At 41.7% G+C, this 27503-nt stretch overlaps 1 protein-coding gene across 2 annotated transcripts; it reads right to left on the bottom strand.

Annotated features, from left to right (window-relative positions):
• Nucleotides 1–814: 814 nt before the first annotated feature.
• AGTR2 (angiotensin II receptor type 2) lies at nt 815–27503 on the bottom strand. 2 transcript variants are annotated; one of them, XM_050310257.1, is made up of 6 exons: nt 27140–27503; nt 23622–25447; nt 22923–23034; nt 17711–17874; nt 13142–13254; nt 815–1131 (listed from the first exon to the last, which is right to left on the bottom strand). In XM_050310257.1, the coding sequence occupies exon 2, from the start codon at nt 25372–25374 to the stop codon at nt 24256–24258; it is 1119 nt and encodes a 372-aa protein (XP_050166214.1). In that variant the 5' UTR covers nt 25375–25447; nt 27140–27503; the 3' UTR covers nt 815–1131; nt 13142–13254; nt 17711–17874; nt 22923–23034; nt 23622–24255. The 2 variants fall into 2 exon arrangements, with proteins under 2 accessions (XP_050166214.1, XP_050166215.1); XM_050310258.1 differs by lacking the exons at nt 815–1131; nt 13142–13254; nt 17711–17874 and adding an exon at nt 19446–19488.

The raw sequence follows: 27503 nt of genomic DNA, 5'->3' as shown, positions 1-27503 counted from the left end.
TAACCAGTTAAGGTTTTCCACCTGCTACACCAGATAGAGCATTTCCACCATCTGACACCTCTGAACATCAAATGTACTTTTTTTTTTTAACAACTGTATTTCTGCTTAATTAGCTTCTTTTCCTCCTTCGCAGTTACACTCCCTTCCCCCCTTTCCACCCATCTTTCCTTTTGCCCTTTTCTATTGAAATTTATCATATCTCCTCTCACTCTTTGGTATTTCCAAGGTAAATAAACCAAATTCCTTCAGTCACATTTCAGTTCCTCTAGGCATTCTGACATCCCTTCTCTGCTCCTCTTCCAGGATTAAGCTTTTTTGAACATGGGTAACCACAGGCAGAGACAAAGAGCAGGGAGGACAAGGATGCAACCTCTGAAGACAATCTCATGTTTACATGAAAACCCAAACAGAAGAGGCACATTCTCCTGCCATTTGAAAAGCTGTTGATCCTAGCAGGGTGATAAAGTAGACCCAGTAATTCTGAAGTTTTTATCAGTTTAATAAATTTATTTATTAAGGTGTTTCTTTGGGTAATGTTTGAAGGTAGTTTCCCACTGGAGACAAAACAAGCATAACTATATTTGCAGAAGATTAGATAATATTAACCTGTTAAATACAAATTGATTAGGACTGATTTCCAAAGGACTAACTCATCTCAAGTTCAACAAAGAAGCTCAGATATTAAAGAAATATAAAAAGGAGGAAATACTGTAACATATTTTTTAAACTTTTCTTTTCAAAACTTTTTTTTTTTTTTTTGTAATTGACTTTTTTTCATTCAACTTAATTTGAGCATTTGTATGACAACAGGCTCAGTAACAGAACAACTCAGGCTGGGAAGTACCTGTAGTCCAGAATCCTACCTATGAGGCGAACAGGTTTTTTGCTTTTTACATGTGAAATGAAGTGGATGGAAATCTAGGCTGAAGCAAGGACTCAGACTTTACTCTACATGGCTCTTTTGCCAAAACAGTTTTTACCTTCAGAATACAGCCAAGAGAAATAGCTTATCCCCATCTCAGATTGAATGCTTGCAGTCAGAGGTGGCCTGCAATATTGTCGTGACAAACATATTTGCTGAAAGTCCTGAATCTACTTTAATGAGCACCAGTAGATATACAAATGAGATTCCTGAAAGAGAGAAATTCAGAAAAAAATTTCCATGCTTAGAAAATGAATACCAAAGCAAAAGCCTGCTGGAGATGAGGGAAAGAAACAATGGTGAACTAGAGCAACTCAAAACTTCTAACACCCTAAATAATTTAAAGTTATGGGAAAAAAATAAATAAGGTTTAGAAAGCCATAGAGAAGAAATTCAACAGGAAAAGGCAGAAAAAAAGACACTGATCTTTCTGAAGCCCAGAGGTGCAGTTTGAATATATTATGGCACTTCAGGCTCAACAGGTAGAAAGCAGTACATAGGTCCGCTCCTCATGCACCATGAAACACAATTCTTGCCAAACTAATACCAGGAAAAGAAAAGAAACGTTTCTTCTGAGAAAAAAAAACAACAACCAAACAAAAAAAACCAACAACAATAAAGCCCCATAAAGACCTGAAGCATTTTGTCCCCTTCATTCTTCTGCTGAGATGGCATTTGAGATGACAAGGGAAACTGAAGACTTGACAAGGGCCATCAAAGCAAGTAATCACAGCTGCAATTAGCCCCAGAGTCACTGTTGTGTATCCCATGCCTTAACAATATGGTGGATACACAAATGTTATGATGACACCATGAAACCTTACAATGATGAAATAATAACTCTGTGATGTCATCCAAAGCCTTCAGTTGTATCTCTGCAACTCTCTGAGTCAGTTTTCTGTATCTATCCCCGTTGGATTCAAATATATTTCAAAATCTTTTTTATGAGATCACAATACCTAATTTCTCACTATTATTGAAATCTGCTGGCCTCTAAGATTTTTTGGCCACACTTATTTTGTGTTGTGAATGAAGAAGAATTTGCAGATAAAGTAGATAAGGTATGCTCTGTGTGTCTGTTGGCTGTTTCATTTTCTCTTCAAGCAATTCCTTTGCATCTGCTCTTGTTTTTTCCAGTCTGGACCAACTGATTACAACCCAGACACACTTTAACCAACATACACAAAAACCTAAGCCACATGCAATCACAACAGAAATTCCAATTTCACAGCAGGATGGTGAGAAAGAGACAAAGTTCAAGCTTGGTTGTGGAAGAAGGATAACAAGCACGACTTGTTTGTTTACTAACACTATCTCCATTCCCAACCCCTCTGATGAGATGCCAAGCTTAGCCTGTGTACATGCAAAGCTGAGATGAGCCTTGGAGCCTGTGTTGGTTACACTGGTCAAAGACACTCAGATGACCTCCGAGCTGTTTCTAAAAATACCTACTTCTTCCTCCTCTAGAAGCCCCATGACAACTATTTTCTGTAGAAGGCACACTCGTGTTCACAGCTGCTGAAGAAACCAAGATGTGTTAAGAGGACTGAAACCCACAGGGCTGGTTTTCCTGATGACAGGACCAGTCTCCTCCTCCTCCTCAGTCAAGTTTTCAAACCTCAGCAATGACTTGGGACCTTGTTGGACAGGCAACTTGAAACACCTTGAGATGGAGCTTGATGAGGTTGCCCTCTGCCAAGGAAGCACCTGCACAAGGGCAGCCTTCAGTGTTGTGAGCGATGGCTCTTTGCTCCAGCAAGGGGCTTTTTCAGAGCTGGTTGAGAATAAAGCTCTTTGTTCAATACCAATATTCCCGTATGGGAACAAAGTCCTGTGTACACCAGTCTGCATCTATGAACAAAGTCAGCATCTGGATAAAATGCCAATAGAGCCTGAAAATCATGTGGAGCAATGCACACCAAAAGACCTTTTATAATATATTTTCTTCTTCCTGTCCCCCTTCAGCTCTTTTTATGACAAAACATTTCAATACAATCAGAGGTAGAGTCTCACTCAGTGAAGAAAACCTTCTTAAACTTTTCCCCCTTTTTTTTTTCCCTGAGCTAATAGACAAAGGGTGCATATAGATTTTGTAAGAGAATGTGATGATTTTATTCTTGTACGTATTTATTAAAAATGAGAAATTATAATCATTTTGCTTCTATTAGTGTTTTATCCTATTAAATTCTATTCTTTAGTTTCTGCTTTAAAATAAACTCAAATAATTTACTATTTCTGTGCCTACTGTGCTTTCTACTGATTAGACTATTTAGACCAGGAAGGAAATATCAGACTTGTTTTAATTATTTGTTAAACTATACCATCATCTGCCAGTTGAATGGACTTGTCTGCTGGACAGTTTACACAGAAGGGTGACATGAATGTGATCCTCCAAAGCTGCAGCTTTTTTGGGGCACATTAGGCCTTAACACTGCTCACAGCTTCGTGCTGTCAGCTGGGAGGAGACGGCAGGAGAATGTGGCATCCAGCATCCCAAATGCACTCCCTGCCTTCTCTGGCATTCCTCTCCTCCAAAACTCCTCCAGCCTCCTGTGCTCCCGGCTGCCCTCCAGCTATGGCCATTGCCTCGCACACACTGCCATTCTCACCAGCTAAAGTACTTAGAAGATGAAAGGGCTGAGGAGCAGGGATATCTGGTTTGAAATGTCCATAGCAAGATGCCTCAAGCTCTGTTTTTTCGTGCTCACCAACCCATGTAATAAGAGGGACCCCCCACAGGCAGGTGTTAAACGCAGCACACTGTATGCTGGATCCCAGAAACACACACCATGCTGTGAAGCCCCTGGCAGGTGTAAATGTAAGAGGCTTTAATACCTGTCATGGAGCTGTGTAAAGAGGCAACTCCCAGATACTATCAATTGTTCGGCTCTGTTTCTGTTTTCTAGTTGCTTTGTTTCAAAGGTGTGAGGCTTATTTTTTAAACTTTCCTTAAAGTTACTTGGTCTGGCATTGAGGAAGATAACTTATTTACATAGAAGGGGCTGGAGTTTAGATACAAAGATGACTCAAGATAACCTTCCCTTCTCTGTTTTACCCAAGAGGAATTTACTGAAAGCCTTTATCAAACCCTCTCCTCCCACAGACTTGGGAGCAGGAAGACGCATAAATGGATTAGTGCATTTTCCACCTGCAGCAGTCACAGATTAAAGGCCAACCAGTGAAAAGTTCAAGAAAGTAGGTAACAATGTCACCTTGAAAAGGTCTGGGGAACAGGTCAGTTGTGAAACACACAAGCACAGCATGGGATTGGCCTAGCCTTTGAAGCAAAAATCTGAAACAAGATTGAGTCTGACACCCAAGGAGCGGAAGTACTCAAGCTCAGGAAGGAGGAATGTGCTGTGTTGCCAACTGCAGGGATTTATTGTACATCTCGCTTCCAATGAAATCACAAGTGGGGCTTTGGAGGGCTGGCTGTGTCCCCATCCCTGGCACAAGAGACAGCCCTTGGCCCCTCAGTTTTGTCTGCTTAAGTCTTTCCTGTAGCTCTGGGTGTGTGGTGGTTTAACCCCAGCCATCAGCCAAGCTCCACACAGCCACTCCCTCACTGGCAGGATCAGGGAGAGAATTGGAAGGGTAAAAAGTACAAAACTTTTGAGTTGAGATAAAGACAGGACAGTTTGATAGGGAAAGCAAAAGCTGTGCATACCACCTCCTTCTCTTTGTGTTCTCATGATGACCTGATCTGTCCCTAGGATTTACCACAATTAAAATCTATTTCTTTTTGTAAGTAACTGGTCTACAATATTAACTACTGATGCTAGAAAAGGCTGTGTATTGAAAAATAACATGCCTAAAATCATACTGAACACAAAAGAACTTGAAAGTCACAGGGTTTGGAGTGTATACACCACTGGAGATACCAGTTCTCGTTTACAGGTGCCTGGACTTGGACACCTTGGCAGCATGTGCACAGGAGCTGGACTGGACAGCAGCTGCTGCCTGAGAGTGCCAAGGAGTTGGCACCTGGTAGAGGAAATAATTTAATATTAAACACTCTGTTATCTTTCCCATGAAGCATTCATCCTTTTCCCTGTAGATCCCTTTATTTACATAGATAAAAACTTTCCATGAGTGTGTTTCTGCATTGTCCTAAACACTGACCTATAAACCTCAATCATATAATGGTGGCAAGCAGAGTGTTAGAGTGTGTAGCAGAATGCTGCTCTCACCAGACAGAGCACAGGGCCATGGTAGGGATACCTGGAGGGAAAAGGGACCTCAAGGTCATGACTAACAGAGAAGGAAGAACCTTTGAAGTGTGAATCATCATCTTCCCCAGTATCCAAATCAGAACAATGTTAGGTAACAGATACATACACTAAGATGAGAGATCTAAGCCACATTTCCAATGCTTAGCAATGCAAGGTTTACTTATTACTCTTATAGAAGCAGCAAATTCCTGCAATTCCTGGGGAAAAGTACACACAGGACCCTTTCCTGCAGTAGCTCCCACCCTGTGACACCTCTCTCCATTCTGTTCTTCACTTATGCTATTCCCTACCCATCTATTTGTCATTAATTCATGCAGGTTATTAGAAGACTTATATTTAGTTAACTTATATTTAGACTTATATTTAGATAACTCCAGCTCTTAAGAAGTATGCGTAGGATTTCACCGTTTTATTTATTACTAGTTGATTAGAGTGATAATGGTGGTCACAAAGACTCAGCCCATGAACCTCAGTCCCTGAGAGCTTGCTGGGCACGCTGATTAAAGACATGCTGAGAAACAGACCCACACAGGAAAACTGATTTGAGGCAGAGCAGATGCTGAGTCAGAGTGGTGGTTCAATTGGGAGAAGGGGAATAAAATATAAAGGGGATACTTAGTATTGTAAAACACTTTTAAAAAGGAAGGTACTGTACAACTGCTAAAGCACCTTACTCTGAGCTCCTGCTGGGTTCTTAAACCAGCCAATAGAAGATGCTTTGCACTCAAACAAACAAACAAACAAGCAAACAAAAACCAAAAAAAACCAAACCCTGAACTTGTGAAAAGTAAGCCTGCTTTCACAAGAACTGCAACCCAATTATCATCTAAAGATATTAGGACTTTGAAAGTACAGCAGTGTCTGAGGGGGCTTATTGAGTATTTTTTAGAAAATGCTGATGCCTCTATATTGCACATCAATTCCTGCATTCTCTGACAGCTCTGTGGTGACACTACAGTTAATGAAACAAAAGGCATTCTTGTAAGGAAGAAAAATATCTTTGTGCTTGGGCTTCTAAACAAATAGGGAGAGCAAGAGCAAATTCACCACAGTAATACAGAGGCTGTAGGACCATCTGACAGTGTTCAGTCAGCTCATGTGGGAGTGGCACCCATTCTTGTACCTTCTTTCACCACCATCACCGTGGCATTCAGGTCAAGGTCGGCACGCACCTCAGCCTTGTCTTACTAAATGTAGCAACATCATTTACAGGCATTTGTTTGATCTTTAAGTTCCATTTCTGCTCCTGACATCGATTTGGTTGATATTGTACGTACATAGAGCAGGAATGGCATTACATGAACTCAAATGGCAATGTCTATACAAAGGTAGTGTGTTGAAGTACCATGAACACTCTGTGACATCACGGACACACACACACTGCTAAAAGTAGAATGTGTAAACAAAGAGAAATGTGTTGTATAAGGTACAACAGTGTTCTTAATCAGAGTCTTCATTGCCATCAAGCTTAGTTAGTCATTAGGTTCATTGTTAATTATAACCCTCCCAAATTTTATTCCATATGATTCTCAAGATCTAGGCTTTCTGACTGGGACAATCTTTGAGAGCAACACCATAAGACAGAAACCTCTGAGACAGAATTCCCTGACCATATCATGAGATACATGGAGTTCAGCCAAATTAGCCAGGTAAAACTCACTGTGCAGCATGATCACCTCCAACTGGTCCTAGTAACTTCAATTTTAATATCTTGTTCTAATGCAAAGGCACTGCTTCATATTATTTGTAAAATTTGTTAAATGTAAGACAGATGAAAATTCTTAAGATTTGGTAAAACATTTCAATGACATTTTACTTTGAAGGCACAGGAAGCCAAAGTAGGAAACAGGAGCATTACAAAATGAATGGGACATTCGCATTACAAAATGAAAAATTTGTTCAAGCAACAATTTACAATCTGTGAAAAATTTAAAATGTTGTGCAAAACACTAATGAAAAACCTTTCATCCTGTGATGCAATGTCCATACTTCTGCCTACGTCTTACATGCATATTGATCTTTTGGTTGCTCATTACAGTGACCTCTGCCCAGTTCTCAGACTGAAGTGTACTGTGCTGATGAGTACTGGCTCTTCACATGAAGATGGTGTGAAGATTTTTATGCTGTGAGGACATTTTGTACTCAAAAAAATAAACCTATCAGTGTTCCAAGGTTTCTTGTGTACAGAATTTAGGATTGCTTATGTTCAGTGCTCTCTTTCCAACTTGAGAGCCCTCCAACAAATGTCCAGATTCATTAGGATGGCTGTCAGGGCTCCAAAAACTGTTCTCGGGACTGTACACAGAGGAAACATTGTAAGCTCCTTTTTGATGAGCTGAAATGTCACAGAAGGCCAGTTTATCTGAACAACAGCTAGGAAACAAGGTCAAGTTCAAAACTGGAGCCACTAGACAAGTTCAGAGCTCTTATAAAACTGCAACCCAAACCTTAGGACTGTGTTTCAATCTGTCTTCGGTAAAATGCCACATGCTTCCATAGAATAGGTCCATTAGATTTGAAATCTGGTAGAGAATCAAATTTGATGAAGGATTTTATATGAAGCCATGTATGCAGTCGAATGCAGAAAGCAGTTTAAACAAAACTGATAATCACTACTGACTATTTACAGTGCTGCATTACTGAAAAAAATTGACACTGGACTGGTGGGGAGAATTTGTTTTGACTTTTGGCAAGGAAATACTTCTAAAGATTATCATTGGTTATCACATTATCTGAATGTAAGGTTGGAGAATGATGAAAGTGAGGGATTCTAGGAAAGAAACAAGTAAAATACTAGAAATAACTGTCAGGTCAGAACCATTTATTCTCTTGAGAACTGGAATTCCCCAGTGAAGTAATAACCTATTCTGATTCAGCAGAAATTATTTAAAGGTCAGGGAAAGGCAAACAAAAGCACACATCAGAAAGCTGCAAACAGAACTGGCACTGCAGGATCAGGATTTCATCACCTCCAGGAAAAGACAGTCTGAGCATTCCCATGGGGAATACCAAAACAGTCTCTCTTGCCCTACAGGCACATGACTGGATCCAAGGAAATTGCAGAGCACAGTGTTGTATAGAAACCAATCATCTGCCCTTCCAGTAAGGGGCACAGACAGCTCTCAGTAATGCCATGCCCAGGTGGTTTCAAGGATGAACTCAGAAACTACTCTGAAAATAATTGGTAGTTGTCAAACTAGATCCTCTGAACTGAATGTTCTACTTGTTTCACAATTTTTTGTTTGTTTCTATCACATTGCTATGAAAAGCTGAGGCACTTCTGATTAACAGAAGACCCTAGTTCTAAGTTCCTATAAAAAATATTTGCCATAGAGTCTTAGGAATGATGGGAAAAGCCCACCAGTCTCATTCCTTCAGTTGCTGTTAGATCTTGTTGGAAATGCACCCAGAGAAGAATGCTCCATAAGAGCAGTAACTTGGTAAAATTGTGTAATGGGTTTTTGGCAGCACTAGTTTTGCATCTGTTATGTACAGAAATATTTTGTTTTGAATTAAAATAATTCAATTTTAATGTTTCTTTCAGTCTAACAGAATTAAAAATCTTGGTTTTAACACCTGCTGTAGTGATAAAGTCATGAAACTCCTTGATCTAGAAAAAGAATTATTTTAATCAGGTTGCTTTGATCTTTTAGAAGTAAAATGTATCAGAAAAAATTAATTATAGTAAACTAAAAAAGTCAGCTTTTCTTAATAATTCCAAAGAAAAAAATTATCAGAACTTCTGGCAGGTAAATTTTCCTTTTTATATTACATTGTAAAAGCAAGTGAGATCAATGGAATTACTGGCATCATTTCACTTTCTCATGGCTCATACTACATTCTTACAAATTTTAAATCAGACACCATGTTGCTTGCCCGACAGAACAGGGAACTGGAAACTACAAACATCCATCCTGAGTCTGACACAGACTCACTGCTGACCAACTTCTATCTTCCCACAGCTGTCAGGGAGCCTGTGGGAGGCTGGGATATGCCTGGAATGCAGACACATGGCTTGAGAGGGCAATTTCATCTTTCTGTTTCCTCCTATATAGAACTGGGAGAACTACTAATCTACATATCTAACCTAAGATTATCCTTGTGTGGCATTTTGTAGTGCAGAGCAACTCAAGACCTTGCACCTGTTTGATTTGTCAATAGGACTGGTGCAGGATTAAAGATTGTGTGTGATTATTCCAAAAAGCTGCGTGTGCAGATGTGTGTGTCCCTCAGTCCTGACAGCTGATGTGCCTCAACACAGGCAGAGCCCAGAGCCCTCGCTACATCCCTTCCAGAAGATGAGTGTCATGAGGAAAGAGGCAGAGGTTCATCTTCATCTCCTTAACCCTGCCTTGCCTCACCCACCAGCCAATCTGTCCTGGAATTTGGAATTTGGGAACAGATACCTGATCAGCTGTAGGACACTGGGACATGTTTGCAGAACACTGTCTGAAAGCCATTTTTCCCACACCAGTGGGAAAAATATCAAGGGGAGTGACAATGGACTCTAAAGCCCTTGAAGCCAGCAAAGCTGAACTTCTGGCAGCCTCTCAGAAGGTGATAGCAGAGCCAGACAGGCTGGGGAAGAGTACCAGCAACAGAAGATACTGTTTTATCTTTCATCAAATTATCACGATACCAGCAGGTGCAATTAAGTCTTAGGACAGGGTAGGCTCTAAGGACTATATTTGGGTGTGGGAGAAGAGTGTTTTTCTCCCTCCCAAAACTCGTGTACACATTCCTCAGCTGCATTGACCTCACTGAGAGGGTGGAGGGAGGTGAGAAGGACTTCACAAAAAGATAGAGGTGTTTCTGCAGTAGCAAAAAGTAAGGACAAGACTGAGACTTCCTCCTCCTTCCCAGTCCTCTATCCCAACATATTCACCCTTTCTCAGGATTCCTCTATTGCCCTGCATGTCAGGAAAGTTAAAACCCCACAATCTGCTTCCACTAGACTGGAGCCCACCCACATGGGCTGCATCCGATGTTATGTCTTATGACATTGGTGCAGTTTGGCACAGAGTGTTCCAAGAGTGCCAAGGCATAGTCACCCCCCCACTAATGTCACAGTGAGAAGAACACAGACAACTTTATTCCTATGTGGGAAAGTCCTTCCCTTAAAGGCTTCTCAGATTGATCAATTGATATGCACTCCTGAGAGCTGCTTTGATTTGCATAAAGCTGTAGCTGGGAAGAAGTGTTCCCACTCACCTAGGACTAGTCTAGGAATCACACTCAATCTGACCACAATAGGGCCCAATTTCCCTGCACCAGGGCTGGTGAACACAGTTCTCAGCTGGTGCTGGAGACCTGCCAGCTGAGCACGATGCAGCAGCAAGGCATGGACTGCAGAGGGTCATGCCCTCCAAACACTCCAGGCAGATCTTGGCACTGAATGGCACGAGGCACACGTTGGATTTACAGTTTTGTGGTTACTCTGTGCTCCAGTTGGACATTCCCAAAGGAGTCATGCTTCAGAGAAGGAACAAAACTGTTGCTCAATAGGGGAGAGTTTTGTGATTGTATGAGACCAGGCTTCCAAGAAATTGGAAGGAAACCAGGAATGTGAGAGCTGCCAGGTTAAAAACAAACACAGAGCAGTCCCTCTCCCTCTTGCCATTCAAAGGTAAATACAACAGAAGCCTTTTTTTTTCCCCACAGGTGCTCCCAGCAAGTTTCTGTCCCATTGGAAAAACAAGTAACAGCAAAACCTCTGACCTGCTGCCTGGTGAGAGAAGGAAGAGGAAGCACTGTCGCTGCCTGTGTTGGATGGAGTCCCAAGACACATTACTGAGAATTACTCTAACCTGTTTGGAGGATTAAACCCCGCAGCAAAAAGGTTAGGGGATTACACTGACCTAATACTTGACCAGTTCTTCAGGAAGTACTTCACAGATTTTTCATGGCATAATTTTTTGAGGGTAGTTTTTCTGTGCAAAGACCCAGAGGGACTTCCACAGAGTTATACCTACACAAATAATTTTTTTTTGTGACTCACAGAAGAAGTTTAGGAGCCTACAGAAAAAAAAAAAAAAAAAGAGAGCTGACCCTTAGAAAACTCTTAGATCAAAAATCTTGGACAAACACAACTAGGTTTCCCACATAAGGCAGTAATTAAAAAAAATAACACAGAAAGACAATTAAGAATAACTAAAGAAAGATATTTGGGGAGATGTCTTCTTCTCCAGTACAGAGCCTGAGACAAATTTAGGACCAGAAATTACTGGATGGTTGATTTTAGCATTTTCCTTGGATTTTTCTCAGTGCAGCAAAAAAATGTATTTGTTAAAAAGTAAGAAAATTCCATTTGCCAATATTTTGGAGTAGATCCTCCTACCGGAGCAAGCTTTCTTATAAGCCTTTTCTCTATATGCTGGAAGATGGAGAAGAAAGGTTTGATGATGGAGGTCAAAGGTGCCTTGACAGCCCACCACACCCTTTCTTCTCAAAGAAGACTGACGGGCTTTACGGGTATTACCAAGCATTCCAACTGCAAGAAACTTCAGTTTCTGAAGCTGAAATGAAGGAAGGGGCTGAAGGAAAGAAAGAAGCCATAGCTTCCCACTTTGTAAATCAAGCAGCAAACTCCAACAGCTGAAGGAAGCAATGTGCTTGTTTATTTAATGGGGTACAGGCAGGACTCCTGTATTAAATTATGTAACAGTTACATATACCAGGACCATCCCAGCACTACTCTGATCATCTGTTTGGTGTGGTTTGAGGGAAGGAAGAAGACAAAATTAACAAATTTGGAAGAAATTCAACCAACTCTTGGGTCTGACCATATGCAACTTGCTGCATTAAGAATTAAAATCACTCAGCAAAATATGTTTTCTATCAAAAGGAAAACAAAAATAAAGCTTAACCGGTTTTACTGAAACCAAGGAAGGTCAGGACAAGGAAAGTACAGATGGCACAGGACAAGTAAAATGAGACACAAAATCTAACAACAGCTCTGAGGAATGCAATACTAAAGTTCTGTAATTGCTGTGAACCAAATAGGAAGATGCATGAGTAGAGATGGCCAGAGATTTGTAAAACAGAACAGATAAGCTTAAAAAAAGATAAGTAGAACCACTTAGATCATTAATAACAAAGATGATTGACTCCAACCCTACTCAAGGCAAGGATAGTCAGGTTTGGATCTGAAATGCTGACCTGGCAGCTTTTAAAAGAGCTTTGGTAGGCTGAACAAAAACAAAGGAGAGAAAAGGGAATGCAAAGAAGCTTTGGATGCTTCTCTCTTTCCTCAGGAGTTATTGCAGTGTATGAGACTAATGGGCAGCATCAGATTTCTCACTACTAGCTTTACTTTTTGTTGGAAGTGGCAAAAAATCTGACAGTATGGTGTTAAACATAATCTTACAGAAGAATGTTCTCTCTTGGCTGAAACATGCAGTTTTTGTCTGTGTGTGTTCCTTCTGCATGCAATTTTATCTGTATTATTTCTTCAGGTTTGGAAAGTTAAAAGACATTAGTACTACCAGGAAATTTTGAGGCTTATCAGAAAAGCTCTAGAGCATTCCTTCAGTTCTTGTATCTTAAGGGTTTATGAATATTTCCTCAATTGCACAAGACAGAAAACACTGGAGGATTCTGCAGGCAAAAGTTAGAGCCGCTGATAAATCTCCCAGGTGATATTTATTTACTCAAGTAATCGCTTTGCTTCAGATAAGAGAGGGAACAGCTTTTGTAAAGGTATCACAGAAAGACATCGCAAATCTGCTTCTTGTGGCGGTATGGATGGAAAAGAGGACTCTACTGCTTAGTTGCAGCCCAGAAGGCCCCCAGAGGAGGGACTGCTCATTGCAGTGAACACATTGTCAAATACACCATTTGTAGGCTTTAATTCTAGTGCACTATTCTGGGATTGTGTTTCAGAAGGGGACATAAAGATATGGTTTGCTGCTGCCTCCAAAGCTGACGAACCACCACCAAGATTTCCTACCAGCTAAAGATCATTATCAGCAAATGGTGGTGTATTTACCTGAAATATTTTCTGAGACATTTTGATGACCTCCATGCATGTTTTTCTTCTCCGTGATCAACCCAACTCCTTTGTAACACTGATATCAGCGGCTCATGGGTGGAGGTGCTGCTCTGTAGACGTAAGAGGACCAGCGTTAGTGCCTGTGACACCTTTTGATTTAAGAGCATGTGAGTTTGCCTGTGTACACTTTGTCACATGCACATTTGTTTTCAGCATGTTCAAATCATGCTCACCACATACGTCCCTGTTTTCCACTCTGTTGGAAAACACAGCTCTGTGGTTTGCAGTCTCTTGTCCATGGTCCCTGCAGACCAGTGGACTACTTTGAATGGTCTACAAAGAACAATTATTAAAAACCCAGCCTGGTAGCACTTCCTTGGACTTACACTTTCATTAGACTTTTTTTAGGATTCATATATCCAAATGGTTAGAAAAACACAACCTGACTGAAGTAGGGCTGTGCAGGAGATAAGAGCAGGCAATTCTAAACATTATAAATATCCCTCTTGTCTTAAAATCTTGGAATTTCAAATATTAGGCACACATTGTGAAAAATATAAGCTCCCACTAGGCTATGTGAACTGTCCTCCTCATGAACAGAGCACGTACCCAAGAACACATCTGGGATAGACTTGATATAGGACAAATAACTGGGAGGCATTAAAAACAAGCTCTGAGGACTTCTGTTCCTACTAAGTTTTGACTAACTTTGTTTTTTATTTGCTGTGACCTAACTGTTTTGATCTGAAATTTATTTATTACCCACATAGATGCCAGACTGAGTTAGAGCTTCTACTGAAATATGTAAAAGGGCTGCAACTGCCACAAACATTCTCTAAACATAATAAATAATTGATGTAGGTATAAAGTAATACTCATATCTGTGGAGTTTGTTACATTGAGTCCTCTAAATATAGTTTTTTCTTGGAAGTTATGCAACTTAAAGGAATTATTACTATTTTTTGCTATTACTTTGCTATTCCCATCTAATCTGGTAAACAACAATTTATGCCCTCAGCAAAATGCCTCAAACACAGAACAAAGTTGATCTCATCAATATGTAATCTTACATGGAATCTTACCTTATCTTGGGTTTTACCCTTTACTTCTATGTAGATTGTTTTTAGAAGTCTTGTGCACCAGAACTTTGTTCTTATTATAGCTACATAACAAATTAAACTGATCTTACTAGAATTCCATGCCACCAGGGCATGCATTAACCGTCCCACGTTAGCACACCCTATGCTTGCAGAAATTACTAAAGCACTGATCTGCATAGTGAATATTTGAAAAAGGAAGAAGTACTTTCATGATACTGCTTGAATAAAATGAAATGGCTACAAGTTCACAGAGACATTGATTTTGGGTACCTCCATTTCTGGATGTTGCAAAGAAGATACTTAAGGTCTAATCTGGAAAGTTCTAAACTTTAAGAAGGTTCCAGCTGTCAGTGACTAACAAGAGAAACTAAGCACCAAAATATGAAAAATCCAAAATTTAAGAACTTTGCTTCAGCCGTCTGTTTGGACAACACCATAGCTCAGGAGGGGACATGGAAATGTGCTTTCTCTTCTCCCAAGGAAATTGTTTCATGTTATGTAGACAGACTCCTTCTAGATGAATACAGGCATTTCCCTACAGTTGTATATATTCAAATTAACCTGCACTCTACAGGGTAGATTCTGTTTGAAAGCAAGGCTGTCGCTGGAAGCCTGATTGAATGCTAGAGCATGCAAGACCAGTATTTAACAGAGATGCCTGATACATGCCTTGGGGGATTATTCATGCCATCTACCTTAGTCATCCAAGTGAGATTAAGCACCCAGGAGACCCATTTCCTTCTGCAGAGAATGTATGAAAAGCCAAGTATCTCCAGAAGACAACAAAGAGACCTTAGGTAAAAAACCCATCAGTTTAGACCCTCCTCTGAACATGCCAGTGGCTCCATGGTCTCTTAAAAGTCAATGCAGAAGAAGGAGCAATACCAGCAGGCAATTCAGACTTATAAGACATGAAACAACCTGCTGGGGCAACTTTTTCACCACTGAACATAAAGAAAGACAGGCATCCTGAGATGCCAGTGGTATCTCTGCAGCCTATAGGGATTTTCTGAAGTGCCTTGGCAGCTGGTCTGGCTCAATGAACATCTGTTCCAGTACTCTTCACCCTCACTCAGCTGTCCCTTCTGTGGGGCAGTGGGGTTTTCACAAATATGTCAATATAGTTACCAGAGTAGAACTGTCTTCTGAGTGCTGCACTGAACTTTCAGTAACTTAACAGCTGCCAAATCTCACTCATTTTTTTACAACAAGCAGTAGATACACCTGTAAAATAGACATGCTGAAGTTTTTAAAGTTTGGAGAATTCAGATCTGATTTTTAATGTCTAACTTTCTTTTTGTGTGTGTGGTTTTTTGTTTGTTTGGTTTTGTTTGGTTGGTTTTGGGGTTTTGTTTGTTTTGTTTTGGCTGTGTTTTTATTTATTTTTTCTTTTGTTTGTTTTTGTTTTGGGGTTTTTTTATTTAAACTCCCACAAATGCTATTATTATTGCACCGAAGCTTTGTTTTCGTAACTTCCAAGCAGTTTTCTACAGCAGCCTGTAATTCGACACTAGGTGGCCTCTTTCTTCTTTCAGAGAAGGTCTGACATGTCATTATATCCCCTAAGGACTTAACGAAACAAAAAAACAATCTGTAAGCAAATCTATAGAACTTCGTTCAGTGAGGTTTTAAGATGAATATTGCAAAACTCACAGCTCAGTGTTTCCTAACTGGAGTGCATTCACTGTAGCTCAGAATACAGAACTGAGTTTCTGTAACTTGGCTTGCAGCCTGAGCCTTGAGAATGTTTTGTCCACACAACAATCAATAAAGGAGGTACCCATAATATTTTACTCCTGAAAAAAACCACCAAACCCACAATGTCCTGTCATCTTACTCATAGCTGCAAGAGCATACAGAAAAGAAGAGGATGTGAAGATGAAAGTTACTCCTCTCTACTCGGCTTAGGTTTTCCCAGGTGAAATCTGAAATAGCAATCAGAGCTTCACCTCCTCCAATTGGAATGAAGTTCATGCACCCCAATAGTGTGCCCTCTTTCTGTCAAGTGGCCTGCAAATGCAGAAAACTGTGCTGAATCACGGAGCATTTAAGGGACTTTCATGGATGGTAAAAAATCTAATGGGATTGAGGTTTCTAATGCAGAGACCAGCACATAATAGTTTAATTGGGACATTTAGATTCCCTGAAGAGGCTAACAAGGAAATGAGCATTGCCTTCAGCAAGAGAGAGCCCTGGCAAAATGGCCTCAGGAAAGGAGTTCTAAATTTGCCTTTCAGAATTTCCCAACAACCCAAAGCACAATTGCTTTATTGCAAAATCACTGGACTTCTGCAGGATAAGCTTTGTGCTAAACAAATGCCTGAGAGCATGTTCAGCCCTTAGAGCAATATGTGTGATTAGGTGAGATCATACGAGGAAATAAGGCATGTTTTACCATGGTGTGGCTGAACAGCAACTTCCTCCATCAGTAGAAATGGCATGAATTTGTTTACAGAACAGGTAAATGCTTCATGCCAGGGAGAGAGTGAAGGCTGGAGCCTGTAGAGCCAGTAAATTAAGAACTAGCACAAGAACGATCTACAAAAGGCTGCTCCTTTGGCAAATTCTATGGAAAAGGAAAGATGCCAGTGACTTGTTTTGGTCACCTTATGAAGGAAAACACATGACTGTCTGTCCCTTAGCCCTGTTGTGTTGCTGCAACTCTGAGTTAGCTCCATTGCTTCTTTGGAGTATTTCTCTTTTGAACCAGTGACAGGGAGGGTTTAAGATCCCGATAAAGCTGAAGACAGACTTCCTTCATTTAGTCTCATTAATTATTTGTTCTATAAGAGCTTGGAGACAGAAAGGGAGCAAGGCCAAAGGAAATGCTCTGTACAACAGCTCTAGGCGTCAACTGCCAGCATTGCTCTACTTCATTATGAGTTCAGCTGGTGTGAACATTACTGCGTACCTGCGGTAATGGTATGACAAAGATTATGGGACAGGCACAGGTGGCATCATGAACACAACAAAGATTTATGACAGGATCCACAGCAGGAGGGAGCTCTGGGATCAGCCTCTCCATTCTTTATGTGTCTCCAACCGCATCCAGCTCAGGTCACTGGGCCTCCTGTACCAGTGTCGCAAGGCAGCAGAACAAGTCCTCGGCACTGTCACCTGCCCAAGGAAAACCTGTGAACGTTCCTCAGTAATTATTCAGAGGCTTTCGACAGACCCTTGTACCGAATCCACCCTGTTTGTACCACATGAACCTCTGACATTTTTTAAATGGTGGATTGTTTTTTTGATGGTATGTCTTGCTTAACTCAAATGCTGTCCTAGAAGTCAGCAAGTACATAATTTCCCATCCAGCTTGTGTATGGTATGGATAAAATCTGCTCCTGCCTTCAGCGTGAAGACTGCTCTGGGTACTCTTGCAGCTCAGTTATCTACAGGGTAGCCCAACATTAACAACTTTCTGTTTTCATTACCTCTTTGTGTTTTCCTTAATCCTAGGGAGACTTACCTGCAAAGTATCAAATCTCGTCATAGAAGTAGCTAGAAAAGCGGCTAGTTGTGTCATAGTTTGATTCATGTTGGACTCAGAGGTGAAGGAATAAACATTCCTGACTGATAGGTAATTTCTTTTCCGGGTGTTCCAGTGGATAAAAGAAAAATCCCTTTGCATTCCTGCAGGAAATGAAGGTCAAAATTAAATCAGATGAAAGACTGCCAGATCCCAGGCTGAGAGCCAGTGATGTCCACAGGGCTCTCCCCAGTTAATACAGCATATTTGGTGTCATACCATGAAGACTTTTTTTCTTAGACTTGTCCTTGAAAACAACTCCCTTGGGTTGTGTTATTTCCCTAATAAAATCCCACATATACTGAACTACAGCAGTCTATTAGCATGGATTTGAAAAAAAAAAAATCTTTTCACTATTAAACGTGTTCATTACATCAGAAAGTCTATCTGGGTATTAAAGTACATTCTTGAGTAGACCTTTGTCAAACATTTTTACAGCATATTGAGTTGCACATGGAGGAATCCTCTTGCAAAGAACACAAGCACTTTGAAGAACAAATTCAGCACACTGTACTTATCTGAAAGGAGACAGTAAACACAGAAAAACAAGGACATTCAGCACTTTATGATAAAAAGGGATTCCTAATGTTCTACAACTCTGGAGTTCACAACTGTAGAGATTCGTATAGAGAGATTGCACTGTCCTTCCCTTGGAATAAACCTCACTGCAATTAGTGAAGGTGTTGGCAGGGTAAGATGGTAGTACTCAAGTGTCATGAGATCTATTTCATTACTTGTAAAACTCCTTAAAGGACTTACCAAAGCAAGCCAAAAATCACAAAGTCAAGTCAATCAGCATCTATTGAGAAAACTTACCGTGCTCCCCTGCAAGTGAAGGCCCTAAACAGCTGTATGTCACATAAACATCACCTCTTGGAGTGCTTCATTTTCTCCAGAGGCAGGGGTAGTTGCTACATATTTTCTACCCTGTCATGACACAGCTGCGTGCCTAGCACACGCTGTATTCATAATTTTCACTTTCCTGTCATTGCGAAAGAGCTCATGTTTGGATGCTGTCCTAACTGTTAGTGCAGATGTTTTGCTGTGCTTTTGAGGGAGGCTGTGTGCTGTATGGCACTGCACCCTGGCTGCCAGGGCATTCCAGGGTGCCTGGGGCTGGGATGGTTGTGGCTGACAGCTCCCCACTGCCCAGCCTGGGGGCTCACACACCAGCTGCCCACAGTGCCAGCTGGCAGCAAAGCACAAAGAGGCAGGTTTAGGGCACAGACAAGTTGTTTCAGAGTTCAGCCCCACGCTTCCAGCACAGCCAACACCTCTACATGCATGTGCTTCCTCCACGATGAATGAACTGCAATATGTGTGGGCAGGTAACTTCAGAGCACAACCTCTGAGGCATCCCTAGTGAAACCAGAAGACACAGTTAAACCCAAGTTTAAACAGTAATAATAATATGCTGCTTCTGCTTCCTTGGGGATATATTATATGAATGTGACATATTTCCATTTCATTGCATTAAGCTCTCCCACACATTGTTCAAGAGTAACTGTAATCTCATATATCCAATACATCTCTGTCTAAATGCATTTAATGATTATACCATTTCCCTTCCTGCTAGAAATGCTTCTTACATTTGTTAGAAGGTGAGTGTGATTTCTAGAGACAGTCTCGTTCTGTGTTTCATTTCAGCTGTCTGTTGTGTAGACTTGGAAGCTGTGTTGGATAAGTCATATTTGCACTGTTGTTGATTTTCTTATTTGCTGTAAAAACAATAAAATGTTTAAATTTACAATTCTAAAAGCCAAAAATCACGCTGGATCCTGGCTTCCCATAACTTCTTGTCTAACAGGAATGGAGTGGAGCTTTATGATTTTATATTTGTTTAGACTGAAGAGCTACTGGGTGTCAGCAGGGGAGGGGGGCAAGTTCAGATGTACCTCATGGCAGGGATATTAATGTCATGACCCTCATCCACTTACATATCACTCTGCTCTGTCCCCGTGAAGTGCTTTGGGGATTAACAGAGTTCTATCCGGAGCTTACAGTGTCAAATCCAGGCTCTGTCCCAGCTAAAGAGGAAGTGGAAAGTAAACATTTGAAAGAGGTAATGAAAGAGGCTGGCTTACTCCCTGTACCCAGATTCTTCAATTCCAAGACCAAGGTCCAGACACATTTTAGCCAGGCTTGTGCAAAGCAGCTGGGTATCCCACAGGGTTAGGCATTACTCCACTTTAGAGACAAACTCACATTGCTTTCAATTAAAAAAATCTCTAATTTTACCAGTTTGTTTTTTTCTTTTTTCTTTCCCATTTTGATTCTAGTGAAACCTGGCAAACAGGATGGAGCACTGCCTCTTAGCCAGGTACCTCCCTGGATGCTCTACCACAATCATGGTGATGTGCTGACCACTGTACCAAAACCAGAGGATATCTGAGGTTGAAGACAGCAGCCCTGAGCTCCTTCTGTAGACAGGTAGCTGGTAAGACAAAGACATAGGACACTCACAAGCCCTTCATGGCAGAGCCCATGGGCCAGAGGAACAAGTTCCTCTTTGTTGCACAAGCTGGATCCTGCAGCAGGCAGATGTGAAGAAGGCACATCCCAGGACCTTGCTGAACAGAGCAGCCCTTCCCAACAACACCGTTTTTCCTCCAAGGGAAGGAGATTTGAGACGAGAGCAGCAAGTCTGCCAGCATGGAGGAAAAGCTGCCAGACCTCCTCAACCTCCACACTTCAGGTTTCCTGCATTCCTGCCAGGACCACTCAGTGTATCCAAAAGGCTTAATTTTCATAGGGAAACGTGAGCAGTTCACTTGTTCCATGGCACCTTCTGGCTCTGACAAGGGGACCTGTTGTGAAGGGAAGCCAAGTTGTGGCAGTCAGCTGCAAAGTGGCAAGATGATATTCCTGCTCAGAATCTGGCAGGAGCAGGGACAAGAGTGCTGAGTGGATGCCAGTGCAAGATTCAGGCTGTGTTGAATTCTCAGGGAGAACATGCTGTACCAAACATTTCTTACTGTATATCTTACATAAACAAAGCATTTAGCTCACCACCCAGCACTAGCTCATGATAATAAATGCCTTTCTCTGCTGCATATATTGAAGTTGTGTAGTCAAGCCAGCTCAGGGACACACACAGGATGCTCGGTTTGGACTGAGATGCTGCTTTCTGCAATCATTTAAGCTGAGAATAATCAACTAGAGCTAAAAAAGGAAGGCACAAACAGGTTTTGCTGTGCAAATAAATCAGACACAGAGTGACCCCTGTAGAAAACCATCCCTTCTATCCCTCTTTGGGGAAAGATCACCTGAGAGACCCAGAAGTGCTCCAGGACATTCCCATTTCCAAAGGGGAGTTTCCCTGTTACCATTGTCAGCTTCAACTCCAAACCCATCAGCATTTCTACGTGGTAGATCACAACACACCCCTTCCACAGGGGGATTTCCACTCTGCTGCACCATGGCAGAACAGAGCCAAAACCCAGTTGTTGCTCATAAATTCATCTCTCTGTACTTGCAGAGTGAGCAACACTAAGCAATCACACACACTTGCAAAATCCCTGCCAAAACTGTGTGAATTGTTCTGTGTGTCCCAAAGTCAGGGTGGGTGCTGGGGGATGGCCAGGCTGGCCTGAGCAGGGCTCCCAGGCTTGCTCACCCCACGAGAGGGCTGAAGGGCTCCTGCATTGGACAGGGGGCTGCATTTTCTAGAGCTCCCTCAGGGAATACAAGGCTTGCAAAGGACCAGGGCAGGAGGTGGAACTGGGGTCTGACAGAAAGAGGCTGCAGCACTGCACAACAACTAGAATCATTTGCAAATACCAGCAAAATATTCTCCTGAAAGGAAAAAAAGTAGCTTCTAAATTTGCAAGGAAAAGAAATCTACTTAAATCTTTTGTTCACGTTCTTTTGCCGAAAATCTTGAAAAAATAAACACGTGGAAACTGTGAAACCCCTCCCACACATACATTTTCTGTTAAAAGTCCTGAAAAATCTCATGAGAAACTTGAGCATGATAGAAGAAATTCTTAGAGCTCGACATTAATCAGTTTGCTCTAAAAATAAAGCAAAACCCTTGATACAGCACTTCCTCTGCTTCCATATCAGGTTCCTATCGAGACAGAGTTTTTGGGAGGTTTGTTTAACCACACTACTCAAATTCATGACCTATTAGAGGTACAAGGCAGATCTGGTAAACAGAAGTGTCCCACTGGGGTCACTCGGTTTGTCACTCTTGCAGAATATGACCTTCAGGGTAGACTTCTTTTGAAACTGCATTTTGAAAGAAGGACTTTTCCTCCCCTTTCAGTTTTGCCACGCACTCAATACTCTTTTTTTTGTTCCCCTGTTTCTCGGAAAGTAACATTGTGTGCAGCTGCCTCAGCCCCTGCAAGTGGTTATCAATCCCTGCCCTCCAGCACACAAACAGGAGTTCATCCCACAACAGAGGGAGATGCTGCATCACTGCTCTCTCCTTGGGAAAGTTTTGTTCTTGTTTTCTCTAGCCTCTCACAGGTGTAAATGCTGCTGGATTTCAGATCACTGTAGTATTTCCCTATCAACCTCAATCTGCACACCAGGCACAATCCCTGTTAAACACTGTTCTTTTTTAGCAGGTCCAGCCTGGCATGTAGAGAACATGCAGTCTGTGCTTACTCTCAGGACAGGTGCAGCTGAAGCACAGGTACCACTGGGCTCAGATGGTGCAGATTAGCTTTTGTTTTGAGATTCCAGAGATATCAATTAACTTCCCACATATGTTTGTTGCTGACCTGTATTGCAGCAAAGGCAAAAAGTCTCCCCAACTTCTTATTACCCCTCTGAGCCTGCGCTTTGAACACCTGGTAATTTTCTTAGTGCACTGGTTTGTTTTGCTGTAGCACCACTGCCTTGCTGTCCTTATTGCTAAGCAATTAACAGATTGTCCTTCCAGAAATACCCAACACCCCAGACGCTATTAGCTCCTCGGAACATTTTCAACAAAAACATTCCAGGGGAGCTGCATTAGTAGTTCTTCCACTTTCAGGGACAAGCATCTCTCCAACCACATACCCCGTCACAGAACACCAGACCAGGACAGGCAGAAGGGCTTATTTGTGGTCAGGCCCTGTTTTGCCAAATTCCGCACAAAATTTCCGTCTCTCACCACTCTGGGACTGGCACATTTCTTGTATAATCCAGTGAAGAAACTTACCCCTATCCAGCTTCTGCACCAGGTTCCCGTGGCTTCCAGGCAGCAGTCAGTGCTGAGACTTCCAGGGAGGCCAGACTCCTGGTTGCCCCAAGCACCAGGCATAATTTCTGACCTATGGACCCAAAACTGTTAATGGAAGCCTCAGGAGTAACTCTCAAAAACATTTCCCTCAAGTTAACAATCTTTTGATCACCCAGCCTGGGAACAACCTTCAGGCAATAGAGCAATGTGCTAACAGGTCACTTTTAGATTGAGCTCATTCAAAGCTGATCCTTTCTGAAGGGTCCAAGAGGACCAGTATCTCTCCAGCAAAAGAAAATTTCAAAGAAACATCAAAAGCAACCTCAAAATAGTATCAGTGTTTGCCAAATACCTTTTTTTTGCCTCCCACTCCTTCTTTTGATTAGAAATTAGTGGGTAAGGCTTAGGAGTCACACCATGGTTTTACTTCTAGGTGTCGAGGCGGAGTCACTCAGCCAGAATCTCGCAGTACCCCAAAATTACAGTAGTAATTGACAGTTTAAATTCAAAACATCCAGACGATCAGCAAATCCTTTCCCTGCAGGCTGCTGGACATTGCCAGGGGCTTGGCATTCCCACATAGCAGTGGGACATTGCATGTTCAGTTCCTGCAGCTTTACTGTCAACGTGACCACATTGGACCAAAGCAAAAGACCATCTGGGCTACGAACATGTTACCTGATATGAGAAAGATGTAGAAACATGCATGTGGCTTTATTTTCCTTGAGGAATACTCTCCTCTCTCCAGAAGTTGGCAGAGCCATGTCTCCACATTTCTCAGGATGCCAGGCCGAAGCAAACAGGAGGTATATTTGATGCATTTTACATACGACATCTCTTGCCATATATTTTTAAAAAATTAAAATATACGAAATATGCCAAAATATTTTCTTACTGATAGATACAGAAATATCTGCACTTCTTTATTTACACATTCTTGAGTGAGAATCTCTTTTAGAAAATCAGCTTAGGGTATAATACTCAGCAACTACGCAGTTGTAGCTGTCGTGCAATGGTCCTTTGGTATATTTAGTGTCTTTTAGTGTCACATTTAACACTTGCCTGTTCCCAGCCATGCAAAAAGCTGATATTTAAAATGCCATCAATATATTTATTTGTCTGAACTTTTCCCCTGTAAAAGTTGACTGCTCGCTGCAGAAGGAGGAATAAATCCTCATATGTGATAAAAACAGATTCTCCTTCAAACAGCTGGTAAGTGAATGGGTACAAAACAAAGGGAAGAGGAGAGAGAAATGTCATCATTGCAGGGACAGCCAGCTGCACTGATATAGTCCCACATCATGCCCAGTGCCTACAGAAAGGACTCAGGTTCCCTTTCCCTGCCCATGGGGGTCTCAGCTTCTTTGAAGCAGCTGCCCTTCCTCAAAGAGGAGCTTTCTCGTTGGCTGTTGAACTGATAAACTCGTCTCTTAAACAAGTGATGGATCTTCTGCTGGAACTGGTTCCCAATGAAGCAGTACAGCAAAGGGTTGATGCAGCTGTTGGCAAATGCCATGCAGATGCCAAATGGCAGCGCTGTGTCAATAATCCTTATCACATCACAGCTGTTAATGATGTTCATATGAGCCAAGGCATTCAAAAAGGTTAAAATGTGGAACGGGAGCCAGGAAATTAAGAAGGCCACAACAACAGCAGCCACCAGCTTTAGCACTTTGTCCCTCTTCTGCTTGCTTTTCCCAAACTCCTGTGCTTTAAGCAAGTGCCTCCTGATCCAGATGTAGCAGGTGGTGATCACTGTCAAGGGGATGAAGAAGCCGAGGGCATTTTTCAGGAAGGCTGTTGCCACAGACCATTTTGCATAATTCTCATAAGGAAAGGCCATAACACAAGCCTTGACCCCCAGGCTTTCGATGTAGTAAGTGTCTCGGAAATAAAAAGTCGGGAGGGAGGACAAACAGGCAAGGCCCCACACAACCGATGCTACAAAATAAGCCTGTTGTAGAGTCCTTCTTTGGGAGTGGATAGGATGGACAATGGCGTGGTACCGATCCACACTCATGCATGTGATGAAAAAAATACTCGCAAACATGTTCAAGCACAGAACAGAACTGGAGATCTTGCACATGAGAGACCCAAAGAGCCAGTTGTACCCCTGGGCATAGTAGGTGGCCCAGAAGGGAAGGGTGGCAAGGCACAGCAGATCCGCCACGGCCAGGTTGAAAATGTAAATATTAGCAACTGTTTTGGTGCCAGTGGGGCGACAAAGCACCCCAACCACCACACTGTTGCCAACCAATCCCAGAACAAAAACCACAGAGAAGAGTGCTGGAATTAGTGAAAACTGATAATCTGAAGAGGTAAGGGGGCAGGGAGGCGGCAAGAGTAACACAGCCGACGAGTTTGTCAGTGCTGTAGGGACGACTTGAAGAGCTTCTCTGGTAGTGACAGCCAGGGAGTAGTTGCTCTGCATGCTGGTGCTGGTGGAAAGGGAGGTTCTGCAGGAAATTCATGCGCTAGCAGCACTTTTCTATCACATCTCTCACCTGTGGATCAGAAACCATGTGTTAGACATGCACTCTGCAGCTGTCTTAGCTCTGAAATCACACAGTCACAATAAAATAAAAACCATTTCAAGTTATGTCAGGAAGCTGAGTGCTGAAATAGCAAGCAACCCTGCTGAACTCCTTACCTCCATCCCACTGACAGGACACAATTAGCCCTAGGGAGGTCACAGCACTTCTTAATTAGCCAGGCAGAGAAGCAAGCAGCTGGGTTTTATCTGTGATTACAGATGGTGCATTCTGGGGCCAGCAGAGCAGAAAGATTATGGACTCAGGAGCTGGAGACACTTTGGGAACTTCTGTGACCCAAAGGGCTCACTGAAGCTCCTCATGATCCTTTTCTCAGCTTTCTCATGCTATTTCCAGCACTCTGAGAAGTTAAAATAATGTAGAAAGGCAGCAGTCACCAGTGGAGATCAGGCAGTTCACACCTGAGGGTCTCCTGGGACTTCACAGGCATGAAAGCAGCTTTTTAACAAGACTATTAGGAGAGCAAGCTATGCCTTTTTTTTTTTTTTTTTTTTTTTTTTCAGTTCACAGGGCTGGATACAAAGACACTGAAAAGTCTTTGCAAAATATCATTCACTGTCAAAGTCTTCTCACAGAAAATCTGCATCTCCTGCCCTCATGACAGCTTTAATCAGAACAGTAAAAAAAAATACAGGCACAAGCAGAAAACTCAGTTCTTGAAGGCATCGGACTTAACAGTAGTCTGTGCCATTTGTTTAGAACGATCAGGACTGGGTTTCAGTAGGGAAAAATAACTACAAAACAGCTAAAATAGGAGAGTTAATTGACAGGTCTGCCTTTGTTCCAGTTCAACAGCTTGTGTCTGCATTCTGGGCAGAGCACTTTTCAAAGTTCAAGACTTTATAAGCAAATAACTTCATACGTGAATAAAGAAGGTATCATACCCAAATATTTTATTTTGCATAATAGGGATGATTTATTTTTAATTAAGTCCTTATGAAATCAGGTGTTTAAGAATTCGCAAGGAGCCCTAAAAACAACAGAAATTTTGATCAAGACAACAGAACTGGGTAATGATCTCTCATTTAACAGAAGGCAGATCAGTTGAAACATATTTTTCTGTATTAACAGTTTAGGGTACAGTAGCTTATCATTCACACAATGCAAGATATGCAATATGCTACTTTGGATATACTGACAAAAATTTATTTTTCAATATATTGTCTCAACAATGAAAATTCAGTAGGAGAATTTCTGCAGAGTGCCAGTATTAAAAGTCACAAATAGTGATTCACAAACCCATGTTCTGTAATCAAACAGATCTTAAACCCGATGAAAGCTTTTTTTTTTTTGTTTTTGGGAACACAAATAATCAGGGGAGGGTCTGGAATCCCATTTCACCGTTTTGTCCTGAACCCCTCACTTTAACCTACAGAAGTTGAAATCTCAGAACTCGTCACAGAGCATTACATATCTCACTTACTCCTAGCAGAGGGACCATACCATAATCAGTAGCAGCTACATTACTGAGAACAAGGTTTCATTGACAAACACGCTCCCCCCTCTGCACATGAACAACTGGTGCCTTAGAATTTGCTCCTAAGCTGTGCCTTCCTACTGTTACTTCACCCACAATGAGACATTCTATCACAAACTGAATCAAATCAATAGAAATTATGTTCTAACAGCAGACAGAACACATACCTCTCAGACCTCACACTCGTCCGGACGTAGCTCTAGAATTCTGTGCTCCTTTTTTCCGCTTTCCTCCCAGTGAGTATCGCCACCAGCAATCTGCTCTCTCATATCTTCCTTTTCCCCACTGGGAGACTTTAACCTACATAACTCAAGAAGTGAAATATGAATGCCTGCCAGCTTCTTTTCCTTTTGGAAGCAAAACGGTTTGAGAACCCCCCTTTCCAAGGCCACGTGAGCGCTTGCAGTAAATCAGGAGAGAGGAAAAGCACAGCCAAAAAAAAAAAAAAGAAAAAGAAAGAAAAGAAAGAAATCAAGCAAATAAAAAAAAAGGAAATTAATGCAAATATCGCTGAGGTTTTCTACTGCAGTT

Source organism: Myiozetetes cayanensis, unplaced genomic scaffold (genome assembly GCF_022539395.1).
Source record: "Myiozetetes cayanensis isolate MyiCay16 unplaced genomic scaffold, myiCay2020 scf15, whole genome shotgun sequence".
NCBI classification, from domain to species: domain Eukaryota; kingdom Metazoa; phylum Chordata; class Aves; order Passeriformes; family Tyrannidae; genus Myiozetetes; species Myiozetetes cayanensis.
The sequence above is the reverse complement of the archived record's forward strand: the minus strand, read 5'-3'. Positions and strand labels throughout refer to the sequence as shown.